The sequence below is a fragment of the Aphis gossypii genome, unplaced genomic scaffold, assembly GCF_020184175.1.
Source record: "Aphis gossypii isolate Hap1 unplaced genomic scaffold, ASM2018417v2 Contig00954, whole genome shotgun sequence".
Taxonomy (NCBI): domain Eukaryota; kingdom Metazoa; phylum Arthropoda; class Insecta; order Hemiptera; family Aphididae; genus Aphis; species Aphis gossypii.
In genome coordinates this window covers 41,072-60,873 of record NW_026083380.1, presented here as the reverse complement: position 1 = coordinate 60,873, position 19,802 = coordinate 41,072, and the positions used below count along the sequence as shown (strand labels likewise).

Below are 19,802 nucleotides of genomic sequence, written 5' to 3'. Positions count from 1 at the left end.
CCCTACGTAAGTATCACCAGGTGTTTCCGCTGAGTTAATCGTTAATCAATCGACGGAAATAACATGTTTTTCTGATCTCTGGCCTATTGCTTACAATGCAGGTGTATTACTTAAATTAATACACATTTTTCCCATAATTTAATAATATAACCCAATATAATATAATATAATATAATATAGTATAACACAATGCAGGTGCATTGGGTTTACTACATGAGCACGAATTCAGCATCCCAGGTCGGAGCGCCGTACAACATAACTGAATGCACGACACTCAATAAAAGGCGCTTCCTCGGCTCGCGGGGACCCCCGATGTTAGGCACCGCGCAGGGCAGCCAAGATCCGCCTGGACTTATCGGCCGCGGCACGGTAGTGCGCCCCGTACCATATCCCCTTGCCTTTGTGCACGACCCCCAAATACTTGAGGGACGCGCACAACTGGACTGCCTGGTCCCCGATACGTAGCCTAAGGTCGGTCGGGCCGTACCGGGCCTTGAAAACCACGGCCTACGTTTTTTCAACGGCAAGCCCCAAGTCCCCAATATGGCCTGTGACCGTGGCCAAGGCCTCGTTAGCGCGGTCCTCCAACTCCGACAACGTGTCCCCCTCCGATACCACTAGGGTATCGTCCTTGTACCCGATAACGGTCACGCCATCGGGCAGCCGCAAGTGGAACACGGAGTCGTAGGCGACATTCCACAGGAGCAGTCCGAGTACGGAGCCCTGGGGGGCTCCGCAGGTGACCTCCACCGACACCGAACCGCCCCCGCTGTCGTCGCACACGTGAAGGACCCGCTCACTGAGGTACGAGTCGAGGACCCGTCGCACGTATGGCGGGAAATCCATCGCTGCCAACGCTGCACGCACCACTCCCCACCCGACGGTGTTAAACGCGTTCCAAATTTTCAGGCTCACGGCAACAGCGTAACGGCGTGCATCCAATAACTCCTCTAAACCCATTAAAATTGCTTTCATGGTCCGCGTAAACGTTGCAGTCACTGAACTAAGTCCAAATGGTAATCTCAAAAATTCGTAATGACCTGATTTTGTAGAAGAAGCTGTTTTATGCGTGTCCCCCTTATCTACCATTATTTGATGATAACCGCTCGCAAGGTTTAAAGTCGAAAAGTATTTTGATGAATCTTATGACTCCAATATTTCTAAAATATTCGGTAACCCATACGCTTCGTTTTCAGTGACCTCGTTAAGTTTCCGAAAATCTACGCACACTCGCATTTTTTGTTTCCCTTCTGCATCTTTTTCTTTTTAACTACTACCAAAGGAAAATTAAACGGTGATACCGAATCACGTATAATATTAGCTTCCTTCATTTCTTTTATTTGTTTCTCTATTTCATCTTGATATGCATGCGGTAGCCTATATGGACGTATATTTATCGGTTTAACGCACCTAGGAATGTTAATTTTATGTGTACTATATGTGTAACTATATCAGTAGCACCTAATTGATCACCTTCAAAGAAAAATAAATCAGAAAAACGGCTACAAAGTTCTATTATACTATCACGTTCCTCGCTGTTAAGGTGTTCCGTTTTAATAGTTTCCTTGATTTTTCTAATTTTACTATCCGCTTATTTTTCTTCGCTAGCAACAAAAACACAATCATTATAAGGTTCCCACTTTAAATTACTCGTGGTTAATTGATCGATAATAAATGGTTGCTCCGATATATTTACTATATTACTTATTATTTTATCGCCTTTTACCGGACTGATACTATTAGCTATAATTACGTCTTCGTTAATTTCGTATTTTTTATAGTAATAAATTCGTGTTTTATTTGTTCGTCCGCTCTAATTTGTAAAACGCAGTTACTTCGCGGTGGAATAATTAATGCGTTATTATCCATTTCTTTTTTTTCTGGTATTACTAATATTTCCTTATCCCAATCTAAGACGACTTTGTTTAATTTCAAAAATGTTATGCCTATTATACCTGCTTCAGGTATTGGAAAATCATCGTATACAATATCGAATTTAACTGTAAAAAGTTGTTTGTTAATGTAAATTGGAATTACCACAGATCCTACTGTTTCTACTGGACTTGCATTAATGCCCTTAATCTTTTTTTTATCTTGTTCATTCACGATTATGTGCCCTTTTAAACTTGAAATTTTTATAATGTTCATTTCCGAACCGCAATCAATTAAAAATTTAATTTCGTCTTTGACAAATTTATCCGAAAAACACGTAATATGCTCCTGTGTTATTGGTGTTATGATACGAACGTTACTTCCCGATTGTATTTCACTGATAGACCTATCGTGATTTCCCTGGCCATTTTTTTCTCCGGTTTTATCTTGTTCGTTACATTTTAATTTACGGCACTCACATATATCGTGATTCGCTTTTCTACATTATTTGCAAAACTTACTAGAATATTCGCGTTTAAATTCGGTCTTTGGACTTTGTCCATTATTCGGATTCCTGAAAGTAGCTAATTTATGCTCGCTTGTTTTACATTCATTAGCATAATGACCAAATTTCTCACAACGATGGCATTTAAACGCGCTTTTATCTCTAATGTTTTTTTTATCAAATTTATTATTTTTATAATTCGGTGTTTTGTTATACCCGCTTATGTTATTATAAAATTCTGTTGTTGTTTCCTCTTCAATTGCAATTAATACGGCTTCTTCGAAAACTTGTATGTTACGCGCTTTTAATAATAAACCGATAGTTTGTGGCCCAATGTAACTGCCACATCATGATTTCAGCTACAAAAATGCAATATAAATTATTTCGTTAACATAGTTATAGATATATATTATATTTATTATTTTACCTTTTAATTCGTTAAGTGTTCCTGGTAAATCTGATTCATAGAAAGATGCACCTTTTAAAATTTCCTCTTCAGAATGAGCATTTAAGTAATTTGGTATAAGTTGTTGTATTTTAAACACTATATTATTTTGATTGTCCAAAAACATAGTTTGAATAGACGTTATAAAATTTAAAACTGTGAAATAAACTGTAACTTTAAAATATTCTTCAGTACCTACTTGAAGTAGTGAAATTTGATCGGTGAGCTTGTCTTTTACATATCTGTGGAATTTTAACATCAATATTTAACGCACCTGCTTTAGACACAGCTCGATTAAAAATAGCAGTGAATTTTGTATCTTCTCTGTTATTTTTAAAAGCAACCATCACAATATTTATCATTTCAATACACTTTGTTAAATCTAAATCTGGATTTTGTAGCTGACGTGATATTGGCAAAGTTATTGATAGTATTTCAACCGCTACTTCCAAAGACAAAATAAATTCAAAATTTAATACTGATTGAAGAAGTCCGTTGCATTTTGAAAGTATATTTCCATCTGCATTACCTATTATATCTTCCAAAAATATTATAATAGGCAAAAGCATAGGTATCCGAAAATCTAATAATCGCTTCATGAGATTCAACCCATCGCGTTTCTCATAGTTTTATTAAAATAACAGATTTTGATGTCGGTAAATGTTCAGTGATTACTTTTTTAAACAAATCAACTCTTTTCGGGGAATCACGTACAAAATTGCATACTTCTTTAACGATCGAAAATGATTTTTTTATGGGTAGTACATTGCAAGCTTTTAATAATGTTAAATTTAACCGATGTGATGCACAATGTGTATAAGACGCTTTTGGTTGTAAATTAAGAATTCTAGCTTGTACACCTTTATATTTCCCTGACATATTAGCACCTCCATCGTATCCTTGACCACGTAAAAATTCTAAACTTGAACCTAATTCCTTCAGTTTTTGAATAATTATATTAGCCAAGTTTTCGCCAGTACATTCAAATACAGGTACAAAACAAATATAATTTTCTTTAATTGTACATGTTGTTGTATCTACATATCTAACAGATAAACTCATTTGTTCAATATGCGTCAAATCTGAAGTTTCCTCACATAAAATTGAATAGAAAACACTGTCCTTTATCTCTTTTATAAGTTTATCTGTTATGATTGAGCCACATATATTTATCAATTCATTTTGAACAGTTTTACTGACGAATGTCGCGTTTTTTGACGCCGATTCAAAATGTTTACGAAGATTTTCATCACAAGCGTCTATTCTAAATAATAACAATTGTTTAAATATTCCAATATTTCGATTATTAATTGCTTAAGTTTCATGAAAAATTGCCGTATCGTCGATAGGAATCAATTTTTTTAAATTAACATCATCACGGTGTCCTCGCAAAGGAATATTATAACGGCCACAAAAAATAATAGTTTTAATTAGGGGAATCAATTTTTTTTTTCTTCGACTGTTTTATTTAACTGGTCATTAAGTTGAACTTCAACTGTTTGTTGTTTACCTTCGAAACATTTAATAAATTCAAATGATCGTAAAATTGCAGTTTTATGATATTCTCTTTCAGCATGCTTTTTTAAATCATATAAAGCATCTTTGTACTTAATTAAAGGAGTTTCTTTCAAGATTCCAAGCCTTTGTCCTCCAATTCCACCCACCTTTGGTCCAAAAAGTACACACACTTTGCAAAAAGCTCCCTTACTTAAATGACTATAAGCTAACCAATTGTATTTATTTATCCATTCAATACGAAAACTTCTACTATGACCATTTTTATCTTTTGTTACTGGAAAAACATACTTTTTATTTGGAGTCCACGTTTTACATAAATAATTATAAAGTTGACTTATCTCTTTTCGTATTTTAACATTAGAATCCTTTTCAACTGCAAAACCTATATCATATTCTTTAGTATCATTTATTTCCGACAAATTAGTGTAAACAGCTTGTTCTTGTTGTAAAGCAGTTTCATTCAAAATATTTTCATTTGTAAGTGTACTATTGTCATCAACTTTTTTTTTTTAAAGAAAGAAGTAAATATTTCACTTTGACGTTTTTGTGACATGATATAACGAACTACGAAGACAAGACGATACTCATACGTGTAAAAACGACAAAAGTAAACTAAACCAAATCATACAATATATTAACCTAGCTATTACTAATAATTGTTCATTTCAGATAAGATATTTGACACTTTCTGCAAGTTATGTCGTTTTACGTCAATCTAATAGGCGATCAGATAAGACGTTACATTATAGCAGCTATAGCATGTAACGTCTTATCTTATAGTATAGCTACAGCCTATTTAGTTTAAACTTTTAAGGATGACTTATAAATATAACCGGAATTTTTCGTGAATTGTGATTATAAGTTTCATGTCATAGTTATATTCTTAAACATCTTAGGGGCCATGGGGGGCCCAGGCCCCTCTGGCCCCCTCCTTAAATCCGCCACTGTTTGTGGGATACCCGCTATGAATACGCTTAGTGAGTGAGCTCGCACTGTTTGCGCTATTATTTCTGAATCTGGTGAGTCCCTACCTACCGTTAACGCGTTCATTAATTCGTGAGCTGTTTTTTCAATTCTAATAGAAAAATCTTTAACTGATTCCTTTGCGTTCTGACGCATTTGACTTAATTGTACTTGTAAGTAAGACATTGAATGTGCCGATCCAAAAACGGTTTTAAATAATTTTTTTAATTCATCCCAGGTTGTAATTTTTTTGTACCTCACGGCCGATAATGCTTTGCCCGTTAATTGTGCCAGTATTGCTTCTAATATATTAAGTTTAATAGCATCGAAAATATTGTTAAAAATGAATACGCATTTAGCCACGAAAGAAATGAAATCGGACTCTGTTCCTCCCGAGAAAGCAGGGACCAATGCGGTTGCTCCTTGTAAATTTAATTTTTCTGGGTTAACCATTTTTATTTTAAATGTTTCCGGGTTATATGATACTACTTGCCAATTTGTGGTATCTCTGTCAGGCATACAATATATGTAACAGTGGTAACACTGTTTGTCAGTTACTCGTTATCTTTTATAATAATGTTGCGTGCCAGTATCAGATTTGAATCCAAATGGTTAATTTGAATGAAAGTTAAACTTTATAACGAAATATGTCTTTATTGCATATAAATAAAATACATGTAACAAACAAAATAAGCGGCGGAGTGTCGTGAAAGTGCTCAGTTGTTGATAGCTTTGGTACATCTGCCGTTGCTGGTCTTCGGGTTCCCTTATATATTGTGGTGCGTCTCTTGTTTACGTCGTGTTGTCGCCTTCTGGGTGAAACCAGGTGTCCTTGTAGTTGTTGTTGCAAATTCGGACACGAATTTGAGAATGTGCAATAACATCTCAAATGCATCATTAGTGCACTATAATTATTGGTGCGCTTACTATCCCAACACGTGTCATGGTCATAGTAGCATCCGCATTATCCTTGACACGAGGCATGGTCATACTAACTTAGCCTTGATATCTTGTAGATATCTTACAGATATCTCATAGCCCATAACAATAATAACGTTTTCCTTTACGTTAAAAACATTATTCTATTATTTTATTACATTAGTGTTTAATTACTTTTTATATTAAATATTTATATTATATTATTTTAATTATATTAGTGAATTATATTATATTAAATAGTCTAATATCTAATAAGTTCAAAATATCGATTTTCTTTTATAGGTATGTATTGAGTAATAGTTTTATTGTATTATTATATTTATACTAATAAAAGATTTCTTTTATAGTTATTGAAAATCGATCGACTTATTATTATTATTATTCTATCAGAACAAAACAAAGTTACATATACTATAACAATATATTATTCAAATGACTTACAGAGCTTGCATCTTTAACTGTGGATCGTTTGAAAAGTTGACTTCCGTCCTTCTGGAATTTGATTTTTGTCCTCACTAGACTAGACCGCTTGCTTGAATGCTCTCTGTTCTTCTTCTTGTCGTGAACGTGGTTTCGTCGGTGGGTCGATTTGACTCAAACAATTTTCGTTTGATGAAGTATGACCTCACACCTGACACCAAATTTTATGTAGTAACCAGTGATGGTTGCTGCACGACGAATGCACGTTCCGTCGTAGGTTAGAGAGATGAGGTATATAAGTTAAACAATAGATTAATAAGATAATTAAGACGTTTATTAACTTGTTAAAACAATAAATGAAAAAGCTTTCGTTAGCGTAAGCACAAGTACTTAACTACCGGAGAGCAAGTGACAGCACTGACTAAGTCTAACTGACTCTTAACTAACTCTAATTAAATCTATGATGAGGACTCATATTTATATGGAACATGCCGTGATGGAGAAGAGGATGATCTACGTCTATGAATTAGCGTGATGTGTCTAATCCAATCAGGAAACAGCATCAGTGGTCCGACTCGGTGGTGTGATATAGTTCTAGGCCACTGGACTTTGGAACTACGTTTTTATGCTAAAAACGTCGGTTTACTACAGCAGCATTCAGTATTTTCAAATTTGTAATTATAGAAAATTAGAATATTTTAAACATTATAACAATCAATCTGCAGAATTCTGTTCAAGTTATGATGATGACCAAAAGCACTGGTATTTAATTTAGATAGTGACAACAGAAAAACTAAGTGATCAGTGATAGTTTTAAAATATACATCTCATGATCTTTAATAATCAATATAAAATAACAATAATAATATTTATTTATTTATTTCTCAACTATAGTTTAACAATTTATAAGATAAACAAAATTAACATTGCAGTTGTTAGACACTTCTAAGCCATTGGCTGTGTTCATAAAAATATTAAATGTCTAAACAATATAATAACAACAATAATTAATATATATTATAATAATGTCGGTTAATACATATTAAAGAATACAAGTAAAAAGATAATGAGCAACAGACCATGAAAAATTATTTTTGATTTAAAATAATAGAATGACAATATATTTAATGTTTAATGTAGTTGGATAAACCTATGCTAAGCTAATTATTCTAATAATAATAGTTTTTTTAAGATGATGAAAATTATAAAAGCTATGAGGGTTAATTTTAAATTTAATAACACTTAATGGAAATTGGAAGTGTGTTATTTGTAACATGTAAAGTATTATATTATTTACATTGTAAAAATATGGAAATTATTAACTTTATAAGTATAATGATATATATTAAGCTGTTAATGTACAAAATACAAATAAATAATTATTTTGAAATTGTTTTACAAAAACGTGGTATTTAGGTCTATAGTTACGTAAATGTAGTACTTCCTAGTCGAAAAACTTATTAATTATGAGTGCACATGCTATTAATAAATATTTAATATCTAATAAACAATAAGAATAATAAGATATATTACAAACAATTCATCTAAGAACATATTATTAAGGTAAAAATTAAAAAATATAAGTTTTATTTACGTTAAGATGAACCAAATAATAACTTCCTAATATGAGTGACAAACGTAAAATGACCGTTAAAGTTATTATAGACGGTTATTTGCTATTTGAAATTTTAACGAACGAATAAATAATGTATCTGGTGCTGGGGATCAGGCTGAGGAATTCTAATACTCAAAAATGGTAGTGGAACTGTTTACAATGTCGAATGGTTTGTAATAATTTGAATTTTTGTATTTTGAGGTTAGTGTTCGAACTCTTAATCACGATTAAAGATAGTATGGTTGCGTGACGAGGTATGATAATGTATAGGCATTATGCGGACACGAAAGTGCTTACAGTAAATCTGACTGCATGGTAGCGTTCTCTATTGGTTAACAAATTCACAAGAATTAATTTATATGGTTTTGACTGCGATCATAAATAGCATTGCGGAAGACCACAATAGAAATATGTATAATTATACTATTATTATTATTAATATGTATATTATATACAGTATTTACATATTTCTTAAGCTAGTAGCCATGATTGGGATTTGGGAATCTGTTTTTTATCATATGATATTTACACATTGACATAACATCTTGTTTTAAAATATATAAAAAATTGTGATTTATTCTTTTAATTATAACAACCCTAAAAAATGTCTTGTTGTATACGTTCACCACATTCTGTGGCAAACACCACTTTTGGAGTACCAAAGGATGAGTTGGAAAAGTTTAAATGGGAGGAAGCTTTAGGCATGAAATTAAAAAAAAGCCACCGCGTATGTGCTTCTCATTTTAATGAAAGCGATATAATAAGCTGTTGGAATTCTGGTTTGAATAATTATACGGTAAGTACTTAATAAGGTCCAGAGAATATTAAAAACAATTTTAAAAAATCAGCAAATATACTACCTACCTATTAATACCTGAAAAACATATGAATGTTTGTCAAAATAAAATATTTACAGGTATGTTATAAAAGAAAGCAATTAAAGAAAGGAGCAATACCATCATTAACTTGTATTGACTTATCATTGTTTTCAACTTCAAATAACCATATGCAGGAAGTAGGTGTATTTTAAAATTTATATTTATTATTATATAATGTATAATACATATATTATAAATATATAGGTACCTACTATAATAATTATTACTGAATTTATGTTATTTAACTCCTAACTTAAATATTGTTGATACAATTCTTCAGGAAAATTCATTTACTATTAGTCAAACAGCAGACACTTCTGTTAATGATTTTTCTTTTACACCATGCGCTGAATCAACAATGATAGAACATCATTCAGCACCAAAAAAAAGGAAGGTACCTATAGGTTTTAAATTATAATATTAAATATTAAATAGAATCAGTTCTAAACACTAACAAAAATTTTTGTTTTAATAGATAGATATGTTATTCATTCAGGTATTGCAAAATATAAAAACTATTAGTTTGATGAACAATTGGTTCACAAATTTGGAATATAAAACCAAGGATTATATTTTAGCTGTATCATTTCATACATTAAGTAGATTCAAGTTAAATGTACCAAGATATATTGAAAAACATCTTGTTTTAACCAAAGGCATGTGCATTTGTTTTTTATTATGCTTACCTAAGTGTTCTTGTTTCCTTTTCTTATTGAGTATAATAATTAATAACAAATTGAATAAAAATAATATAAAAAATAAATAATAGTTTTATTCATAAAATAATAATATAACAATATAATTTAAGATTTCCTCATAAATAATTGATTATATTTCATTTTCTAGATTCTGATTTAATCTTGCACATTAATGGGAAAATTGTCAGCTTATTAGATATAGGAATTACATCAATTAATGAAATTCAAAATACCGAGGATTTCATAGCACTTCTCAATAAAATTAAAAATATTAAATGTTGTAAAGGAGCTGTTTCTTCATATGAATATCCTGACGTTAAAGATTCATTTGGTCCTAATTTTGTAGAGACACATGGTCAATGGAGACATAAAAATTGTTTAACAGTACTGCCAACAAATGACAGGTTAATTAGCTGCATTTCTATGAATAATAGTCTAATCAAAATAAATGAACTCTTTGTTTTCTATATTTCAGTAATATATGTGTATGGTGTAATTGTTTATTATACTCAATAAGACACAAACGTTATAGTATTAAAAATAACCAAAAAACTAGGACATACTTCTCCCCTAGAAAAAAACAAAATTTGGAAAGACTTAATAAAACTATAGCTATTGTAAAAAAAAAACATAGAAGGAAAAGTAAAACAATAACTCGATTACAAGCTCACCTAAGAAGAGTACAAACAGAAATGAAAAATGTGAGTAATGAAAAACTTGAAAATCAATTAAAAGATCATAATATATCGGAAGGGCAAAGTGAATTGATCAAGGAAATTTATCGTGCAGCCAAAGTTAAAAACACAAAAAACAGGAGATATAGTGAAAATTGGATGTTGCTATGTTTATTGTTCCAAATACGGTAAAATATTTTTTAATAATTTTAAAGATAAAAGGTATCATAGGTATTGATTACATTTTCTTATAGATCTCCTAGTGGATACAAATATTTAAAAGAACAAAATATACTTCCTTTACCTTCCATATCGACAATTCGCAAACATTTACTAGCAGTAAAAATTGGATGCGGCTTTGATAAAGATTTCTTTAAGCTTCTTAAAAAAAAATTCAGCTAAAAATCAGATAACCAAAAAAAAGTTATCCTTGTATTTGATGAAATCTTTGTTAGAGAAAGTTTAAATGTAAATACTAGAAATCTAACGTACAATGGTCTTGAAGATTATGGAGATGAGTTCAAACCTAAGACACTAGAAAAAGCAAATCATGCTTTAGTTTTAATGATTCAAGGTTTGGCTGACCGCCTACATCAACCAATTGCTATGTTTGCATCAAAAGGACCTGTGAAAGGTAATTACAAATTAGCTCGTGTTTTAGTTTGCAACTTAGTTAATAAAAGTTTTTTTTTAGGGATGGAATTAACAAAAATTGTTCTTAAAGCTATTTTACTTCTTGAAAATGCAGAAATTCAAGTTATGGGGATAACGAGTGATGGGGCAGCTACAAATCGTTCATTATGGAATGATTTGGGTGTGTGTGGAAAAGCAGATAAATTAAAAAAATTTTTTGAAAATCCTTATGATCCTAATCGAAAAGTATTTGTATTTTCTGATGCCCCTCACTTACTAAAAACTGTAAGAAACCGATTATTTGCAAAGCAAAAATTAAGAGTAAGTGTTTATGACTAAACAACAATTTTTTTTTTACACATGGTCGGTATTTTAGACACAATACTAATTAAATAATTATGTATACCTTATCCTTTATATTTATTTATGTTATAACTTATGATTATATGTATGTGTGTCTTTTAGATTCATCCAAATAAACAATACATACAATGGAGTTTTTATGAGAAGGTATTTTCTTATGATTCAAAAACAATACTTAAAGTTTGTCCTAAATTGACCAAAAGTCATTTTGATTTGAACAACTTGACAAAAATGAAAGTCAAATTTGCTTCACAAGTAAACATAATATTTTCTTTTATTCTATTATTAAATCTGATTCATAATACTTTTGATATGATATTTTTTAAATATAAAACATTTTTACTATTTGTAGCTGTTTAGTTTATCAATGGCAACTGGTATAGAATTTTATAAAACGAAAAATTTTGATGGTTTTGAAAACTGTGAAGAAACTGTAGACTTTACACGTATTATGAATAATTTATTCGACGCTTTAAACAGAAAGTTTCCGGCTGAAGGCATAAAACCAAATGGAAAAGATTTAGAGGTTTTTTATTTCCTTTATGTGTTGCATAATGCTTTTGTGTCACTAATATCAGGAAAGTATTAGTCTCTATGTATTAATTAATATCAAGAAAATATTAGTATTTATGTATTTATTTAGATTTAGCACAATTTATTTTTTGAGTAGATATAGATTTGTATGTAACACAATTAAAGATATTAAAAATAATATTTAATCATGGTTTGTAACATATATGACTATAACAAATGTTTGATTTCTAGGTACTAAAGTATGCATTAAATTGGCTAAACAACTGGGAAGAAAATTTAAACCAAAACCTAATTAATAAAGATGAATTTCTTACAAGACAAACATCTGAAGGATTGAGAATGACTATTAGTTCCACAATAGATTTGTCAAACTATTTACTTAATCAGTGTGGATTTTCATATATTTTAACAGCAAAAATGAATCAGGATTGTTTGGAAGTTTGTATTATTTATAGTTATTCATTATTTGTTTATTTAATTATTTTTATATTCATATTATGAACATTGGAACATATTTTATTAACATTTCAGAGATTTTTTGGGATTATTCGGCAAGTAAATGGACCTAACGACCATCCATCGTCAACATCATTTATGCAGTTATATAGATTGTTATCAGTTTATAGTTTAGTAAAACCTCCCAAAACTGGAAATTGTACTATTCTTGAAGGTATTCAAAATCAACTCAGCACTGTGAATGTTTCTATGTCAACTATATCCTACAAAGTTCTATCAATTAATTAAAAACATAATATTTTATTTTATTTAGAAAATATACCAATTATTAATATAGCTGATTTAAAAGAAATTATAAGTGAACAAAATAACTCATTAGAAAGAACAGAAAAAATAAAAAGATTGAAATCAAAAATGGATAATATAGTAGAAGAAGGTATTTGGGACTTTGATGATACTTTTCAGGAACATAATTATTGTAATATACTAGAATCAACAGTTTTTGAATGCATTGTGTACTTTCTAACTGGGTAAATATCTTAGTAATATATTTCAATTGTATCTTATTAAATCAATTATAATAAGCTTCCACTGTTCACAGTTACATAGTAAAACGCTTGAAGAACAGTTTTAAGTGTGACTTGTGTATAAAATGTTTAGAAGCAAAATATGGAATACTACCAGACCCAGAAGCAGATTTAGTAAATATGAAAACTAGAGGATTTTTGATACACCCGAGTCGTCCAATATTTGTATACATTAAGGAGTTAGAATCTTGTTTTAAGAAACATGCAGATTCCATCAATGTATTTGATGATACTATTGATGAATTACTACAAAATATTAATTTTAAATTACAATGGGGATGTGCAGAGCACAAGAGCAAAGTTATGACTGATATTTATATACATTATATAACAATGCGCATGAGGCAATATGCCTATGCAAAAAACCAAGAAATGAAAAAACAAAATAAAACCAAAAAAAAAATGTCAAAATTAGTCTCTTCATAATAATAAATAAATAATAATATGTATATACCTGTAAAATTTGTCGACTTTTATAATTATTTTTTGCAATCTTAATGTCAAAATATTAAAAAATATATAATAACGAAGTATGAGACGGTTACAATGGTTACATACTTACAAGTTACATGTCTATATTATAGCAATATAGCGTATTAGTGCTTAAACTTTAAAATGTATAAATTATAAAAAATGGTTTTAACTATGTAATATCACCACTAGATAGCAGCATTAGGCAGTCAGTTTAGACCTAAGCACTTTCATCGCCGCTTTTTTGGTCGTCGTCACGCAACCATACTATCTTTAATCATGCTCTTAATAACCTAAAATTCCTTATCACTAGGCTGAACTCTTATCACGGGGCCGAAACTGTACCTATTCCGTTTCAAATATGCAATTTTAACAAAATACGACCTACTTAAATATATTCAGTTACTTAAATGATACTTCTTAGGTTTTATACTTTTGTAACATATATCTGTGTAATAATTTAATTAACTATTCACTCACAATAATGCGATGTTCGTTGATGTTGTCATCCTGTCTGATACTTTTTGCAACGTTGAATTGAATGGTCTTCTCTTCTGGAGTTATCAACGAGGAAGACTGCGCAATCTTCCTTGTTGATGGCAGCCTTTGACGGTTTGCCTCCAAAATAAGTGGCTGAGTGTCGTGAAAGTGCTCAGTTGTTGATAGCGCTGGTACATCTGCCGTTGCTGGTCTTCGGGCTCCCTTAGGCCCGTTTCACATGGACGCGTATCATACGCGCGCTGATGAAAACGCGCTTACGACGCGTATCAAAACGCGACACTCTTTTGTATTTACATGTACGCGTACCAAACGCGAAACGCGTATCAAAGTTACTAGGTGGAAATATTGTCATTTGATGTTTTACTTCAGTATAGACAACACATCACTTTATAATACTTATAACTTAAAATTTAATTATGAATATTAAAGGAGAAAAGAGGCTTGTGCTTTTTACGGGGTATTATTATTTAAAAAAAAAACAAATAGCTAAAAAAAATCGTATAAAAAGACTTTGGGTTCATCCTTTGATAGCCCAAAGGTCTTTAAAAGGAGCATTTGCTACAATGTTTTTTGACCTCCGAGAGCACGAAGACAAATTTTTTAATTATTTCCGGATGTCCATCAGAAGTTTTGACGAATTATTATACAAACTGGAACAAAATTTAAAACGTTCATATTGTATCAGAGAACCAATAACTCCTGCAGAACGATTGTGTGTAACGTTAAGGTAAGCTTATTTTAAATTTGAATTACCTCTATTTTAGTTTTGATAAAAATAATGTCAAGTATAATTTTTAATTAACATATACCTTACTCAATACAAATAATTACGTGTAGGTTTAAATTACTTATTATAATACATGAAAAAAATGTTTATATTTATTATAACTTGTATAAAACGCTATGTGTTATATTATCAAAACAAATTTTTTTTATTAACCAAATCAAAACATCCTTTTTATAATATTTAAAATAAAATAAAAACTATTATTTCCTATGACTATAAAATCAAAATTAAACTAAAACCAAAATAAACTTAAAAATAAACAATTAATATTTAAATTGTATAGACATAATATTAATCAAATTATAAAATATATAGGTAGTTAATGGTTTGGTTGGTAATTAAAGTTGGAGGAGGTATCGGGCATAGACGTGGAAGATTGTATTTGCGAGTGTATTGGTAAAAAATTAGAATATTGCTGCTGATGTGTAAAGTAAAACGGATCATTGTGATTTATAGAGTTATTATGATATATTGAAGGATAATTATTTTGAGTTTGACTAGAACCATTATTTTTTATTTCTATTGTTAACGCTAAAATACGTGAGCGAAACAGTAGTTTTTGGTCTGTATTAAATTGGCGAACTGTTGGCAATAGAGACTCAAAAAAAGACCTATCCTCGTCTTCCATTGAAGACTCTCGAATAGCTGCCAGAAAATCTTCTTCAAAATTATTTTTTTTTTTTTTTGGAGTCGAAGTACTCTTTCTTTTCCTTGCCCAAGGATCTCCATCGGAAGTTATATTAATTTCTTCTTCTAAAGGATCGTCTTCGCCGTTGAATTCATTGTTATCTTCGACGTCCGAATTGTCAAGAATTTGATTTGAATTTGGACTAAAGTTAGATTCCGTCCTGAAAATTGTATTTTGTATATTACATATTTAATTAACAAATAATTCGATTTTACGTAATATAAAGCCACAGCTATAAAAACTGAACATTTTATAAATATTATATTATTAACAACAAAGTAATTAACTAATTTTCGTAATTTTAACGAATTTTATCAACATTTGAACGTTAAGTGTATATAAAAAAATAATTATATGTATTTAAAATATATTTTAAGTATTTTTGAAACGTTCATCGTGAGTTTTTATTATTCGTGAAATTTAAAAAAAGTTAAGCAAATGCACAGTATTTTTTTTATGATCGTCTAAAATGTTAGTATTTTGACAAAATTCATCAAAATCACGAAAATTAGCAAATTATTTTGTACCTAGTTAAAAATAGGTATATAAAATATTTTTATAACTAAGGATTGGAAATTTTAAACATGGTGTATTACAAATTATAACAAGATATTTTACATACATATTGGGTACAGTTAATGATTCCAAAAACTGTAGCTGCTGGTCATACATATAAGTTTTATGATTTTTTCTTCCTGATCCTGATCTTACTTTTTTTCTTGCGGCAATAGATCTCATTTTGGCGTCTCTCGCACTCTTCCAACGTTGTTGGACTTTTTCAACTGTTTTTTTAAAAAGAGTATGATATAGATCATGCAATTCACCAATTAAAATACAATTAAATGATGAATTTACTTCTAAAAAATATTATTTAGATAAAATTAATATAATATTACTACTAATTAGTACCTAGTTTAAAAATTGATGATAAGTTTCTAAATATTAAAAAGTTAAAAAATTCATTATAAACCATAAATCATAAAATAATCCTAAAAATAATTTTACTAATTTCAAAACCTCTATGATTTATTAAAATGTATAAGAAAAAAAATATTCATTCGTTTTATACGCAAAAAAGCGAATATATTACTATTAATATTATGTTTACTTTTTATGAACTATGTATATGATTTGAGTAATTCTTTATCAAATCACTACTTATATTTTTATTAATTGTATTTTGTTTAAATTACTAACTCTAAATCCACATGTGTCCTTTTGTTAATTATTTAATACTTATTGATTAGGTATTTAGCAACAGGAAATACGATGACTGATCTCCATTACACATATCGTATGGGTATCTCAACAATAAGTGGTATCATTGAAGATGTATGTAAGAATATTTGGGAGCTTAAAACTGAATGCATGGCTGAACCTACTGAAGATAAATGGAAAGAAATTGCAAATGGTTATCAAAAATTAGCAAATTTTCCAAATTGTATTGGTGCCCTTGACGGAAAACACGTAAGGATTATAAAACCAACAAAAAGTGGCTCGTTGTTTATTAACTATAAACATTATTTTTCAATTGTTTTAATGGCCATATGTGATGCAAATTATTGTTTCACTTTTGTGGATGTTGGAGCGCAAGGAAAATTTTGTGATTCAAGCGTATTTAAAAACAGTACATTTTACCAAAAACTTGAAACTAATGCTTTAAATATTCCCAACCCTATGCCTTTTCCTGGAAACGATAATGATGAAAGTTATCCATTTGTAATAGTTGCAGATGAAGCTTTCGGGTTATCAAAAAACATTTTACGACCTTATGCGCGAAAGAATTTAAACTATAAAAAAAAAATTTTTAACTATCGTTTATCGCGTGCAAGGAGAAATATTGAATGTAGTTTTGGAATATTATCTAATAAATTTCGTATTTTTCACAAACCAATGAATGTGAATGTTGAGTTGGCTGTATGCATCGTAAAAGCATGCTGTATCCTGCATAATTTTATACGAGTTAGAGATGGATTTAATTTTGAAAACACTCTTAGCATTGAAGGTTTAGAAAATATGAATGAGGTTAATGTAGAAAATAATAATGTGACTAGATGTGGTAATACAATAAGAGACAAGTTTGCCAATTATTTTATAAGTGATGCTGGAAAAATAGAATGGCAAGATAAATGTATTTAATAAGATCTGATTATTATAACGAATTTGAATAAAAATATATTTGAATATGTTCTTAAATCGTTAATAATATAAAAAGGTTAACATATTGAGGTTCTAAGTAGGTGTTCAATAATAAAATATATTATAAAATTACACATTATCACATTTAATTACTTACTTTTCTTTATTTTTGTTTTTTATAATTTTATTTGATCTTTTGTTTTTATGAACTTATCTTGATAAAATGTATAATGCGTGATATTACATGTATATAAATATTATATTGATATTGTCTTTTACTCAGTTAAATAATTAGTTGTATAATAAATGATTAAATATTTAATTATGTTTTACTTAGTATGGAACAAATACTTGAATAATTTTTGTTCTACTTACCTGCTCTTTTCTGATCTGATTTAGACATGGTATCATATGTGGACACTATTTTTTTTGTTACATCTTCCCAAGCTTTTATTTTTAAATCCCGATCTTTATAAGTTTCATCAGCATGATTCCATAGATTAGGACGACTTTGTACCTCAATTATTATGAGCTCTGTGTCCATTGAGTTCATAGTAATATCCTAATAAGTCTAATTAAAGGTATATAAGTTCTCGGTGTATGGTCTTGTGTCAAGAAGAACTGCACTTGATGGTGAACTTGTACAACAAAATATGAATTGACCAATTTTCAAAATTTGATCAGCGCGCGTATGAAACGCGCCAATGTGAAACCTGTCATTGCATGTAATAGCCTGTACGCGTGCGTTTGATACGCGTCGCGTACGGGCACGCGTGTCGCCCGCGTATCTAAAAACGCGTCGCGTTTCATACGCGTCAATGTGAAACGGTCAATATTAATAACGTAATTCGGAACGCGACGTACGAAACGCGCGCGTACGATACGCGTCCATGTGAAACGGGCCTTATATATTGTGGTGCGTCTCTTGATTACGTCGAGTTGTCGCCTTCTGGGTGAAACCAGGTGTCCTTGTAGTTGTTGTTGCAAATTCGGACATGAATTTGAGAATGTGCAATAACATCTCAAATGAATAATTAGCAGTGCCGGATCTTGAACTCAGGGGGCCCTGGTGCAAAAAAAATTAAGGGGCCCCTATTTTTATTATTTAATTATTTTTAATTTACAGTGCAGTATACCTTTAAGTTTATACTTCAAATTAAATTGCATTATAAATGTATAACCATATTTTAACATATAGGTAATATAATATTTAAAAGTATGTAATAAATTGTTTTTTTTTAACATTATTGTTAAAACATATAAATATTATACATCAAATAGGCTACACAAATACCCAATATATTTTATAATATATAATAGGTTACAACATATGGTACAATATAAATACTGATCTTATTTTAAACAACAGATATACACAAAATGTTTTCAAATTTATATTTGATGTCTTTTTGCTTAAAAAAAGATTACAAACTAATACTTAATAAGAAATGTAAATCGCTAGGATATATTTTATTTTAAGAAAATTTTTTTCCTTGATTTCGCGTTGGCAAAATTATCAATAATCTTATCAATATTTAGAGTTTTGGTTCGTTCTTTTTCTATATTTAAAATTGCTATACTAGATAAACGTTCTTGTCCGCAAAAGTTTCTTAAATAATTCTTTATAAGTTTTAGTTTCGAAAAAGAACGTTCTGCTCCAGCTACAGTGATTGGCATTGTCAGAAAAATAATGCAAGCACTTAAAACATCTGGAAAGCTACTTGATAAATCGTTATTTAGAAATGTTTTATTGCATTTAATTTTTCATATTTTATAAATGATTTTAATGATAACATTTGTCGTGGGAAGTCAGAATTTATATCGTCTTTATATGTTAAACAAAAATCGTATGATGCTTTCATAATATTTTTATCGGTTTGTGTTGAAAGAATAATAGGGTTTAAAAAATTGAAATCCTCTATTACATCATGCATACCTTGAAAACGACTAATAAGTTGAGACAAAACTGTATCCAACACAGGGAAAAATATTTTAACTTTAAAGTTTTCTTCAGTTGTGTTAAGTCTCCTATCTCCATTTAAGTTGTCATAAAAATGTTTTTTGGCATATGATCCCCTGATACTGTTTGCAATAATTTCATATATCCAATTTATAG

At 29.9% G+C, this 19,802-nt stretch overlaps 3 protein-coding genes across 3 annotated transcripts; 1 reads left to right on the top strand and 2 right to left on the bottom strand.

Moving 5' to 3' along the window:
* Positions 1 to 3,443: 3,443 nt before the first annotated feature.
* LOC126555624 (zinc finger MYM-type protein 1-like) lies at positions 3,444 to 5,489 on the bottom strand. Its single transcript, XM_050210522.1, has 3 exons — positions 5,300 to 5,489; positions 4,296 to 4,839; positions 3,444 to 4,086 (listed from the first exon to the last, which is right to left on the bottom strand). Exons 1-3 carry the CDS (start codon positions 5,487 to 5,489, stop codon positions 3,444 to 3,446), a joined length of 1,377 nt encoding a protein of 458 aa, XP_050066479.1.
* A 9,689-nt stretch (positions 5,490 to 15,178) lies between these two features.
* Positions 15,179 to 18,571, bottom strand: LOC126555622 (uncharacterized). Its single transcript, XM_050210519.1, has 3 exons — positions 18,062 to 18,571; positions 16,170 to 16,329; positions 15,179 to 15,707 (listed from the first exon to the last, which is right to left on the bottom strand). The coding sequence occupies exons 1-3, from the start codon at positions 18,237 to 18,239 to the stop codon at positions 15,179 to 15,181; spliced, it is 867 nt and encodes a 288-aa protein (XP_050066476.1). The 5' UTR covers positions 18,240 to 18,571.
* On the top strand, positions 16,769 to 17,782 carry LOC114126133 (uncharacterized). The gene has a single exon (XM_027990015.2). It carries the CDS (start codon positions 16,817 to 16,819, stop codon positions 17,684 to 17,686), a length of 870 nt encoding a protein of 289 aa, XP_027845816.2. The 5' UTR covers positions 16,769 to 16,816; the 3' UTR covers positions 17,687 to 17,782.
* Positions 18,572 to 19,802: the final 1,231 nt, after the last annotated feature.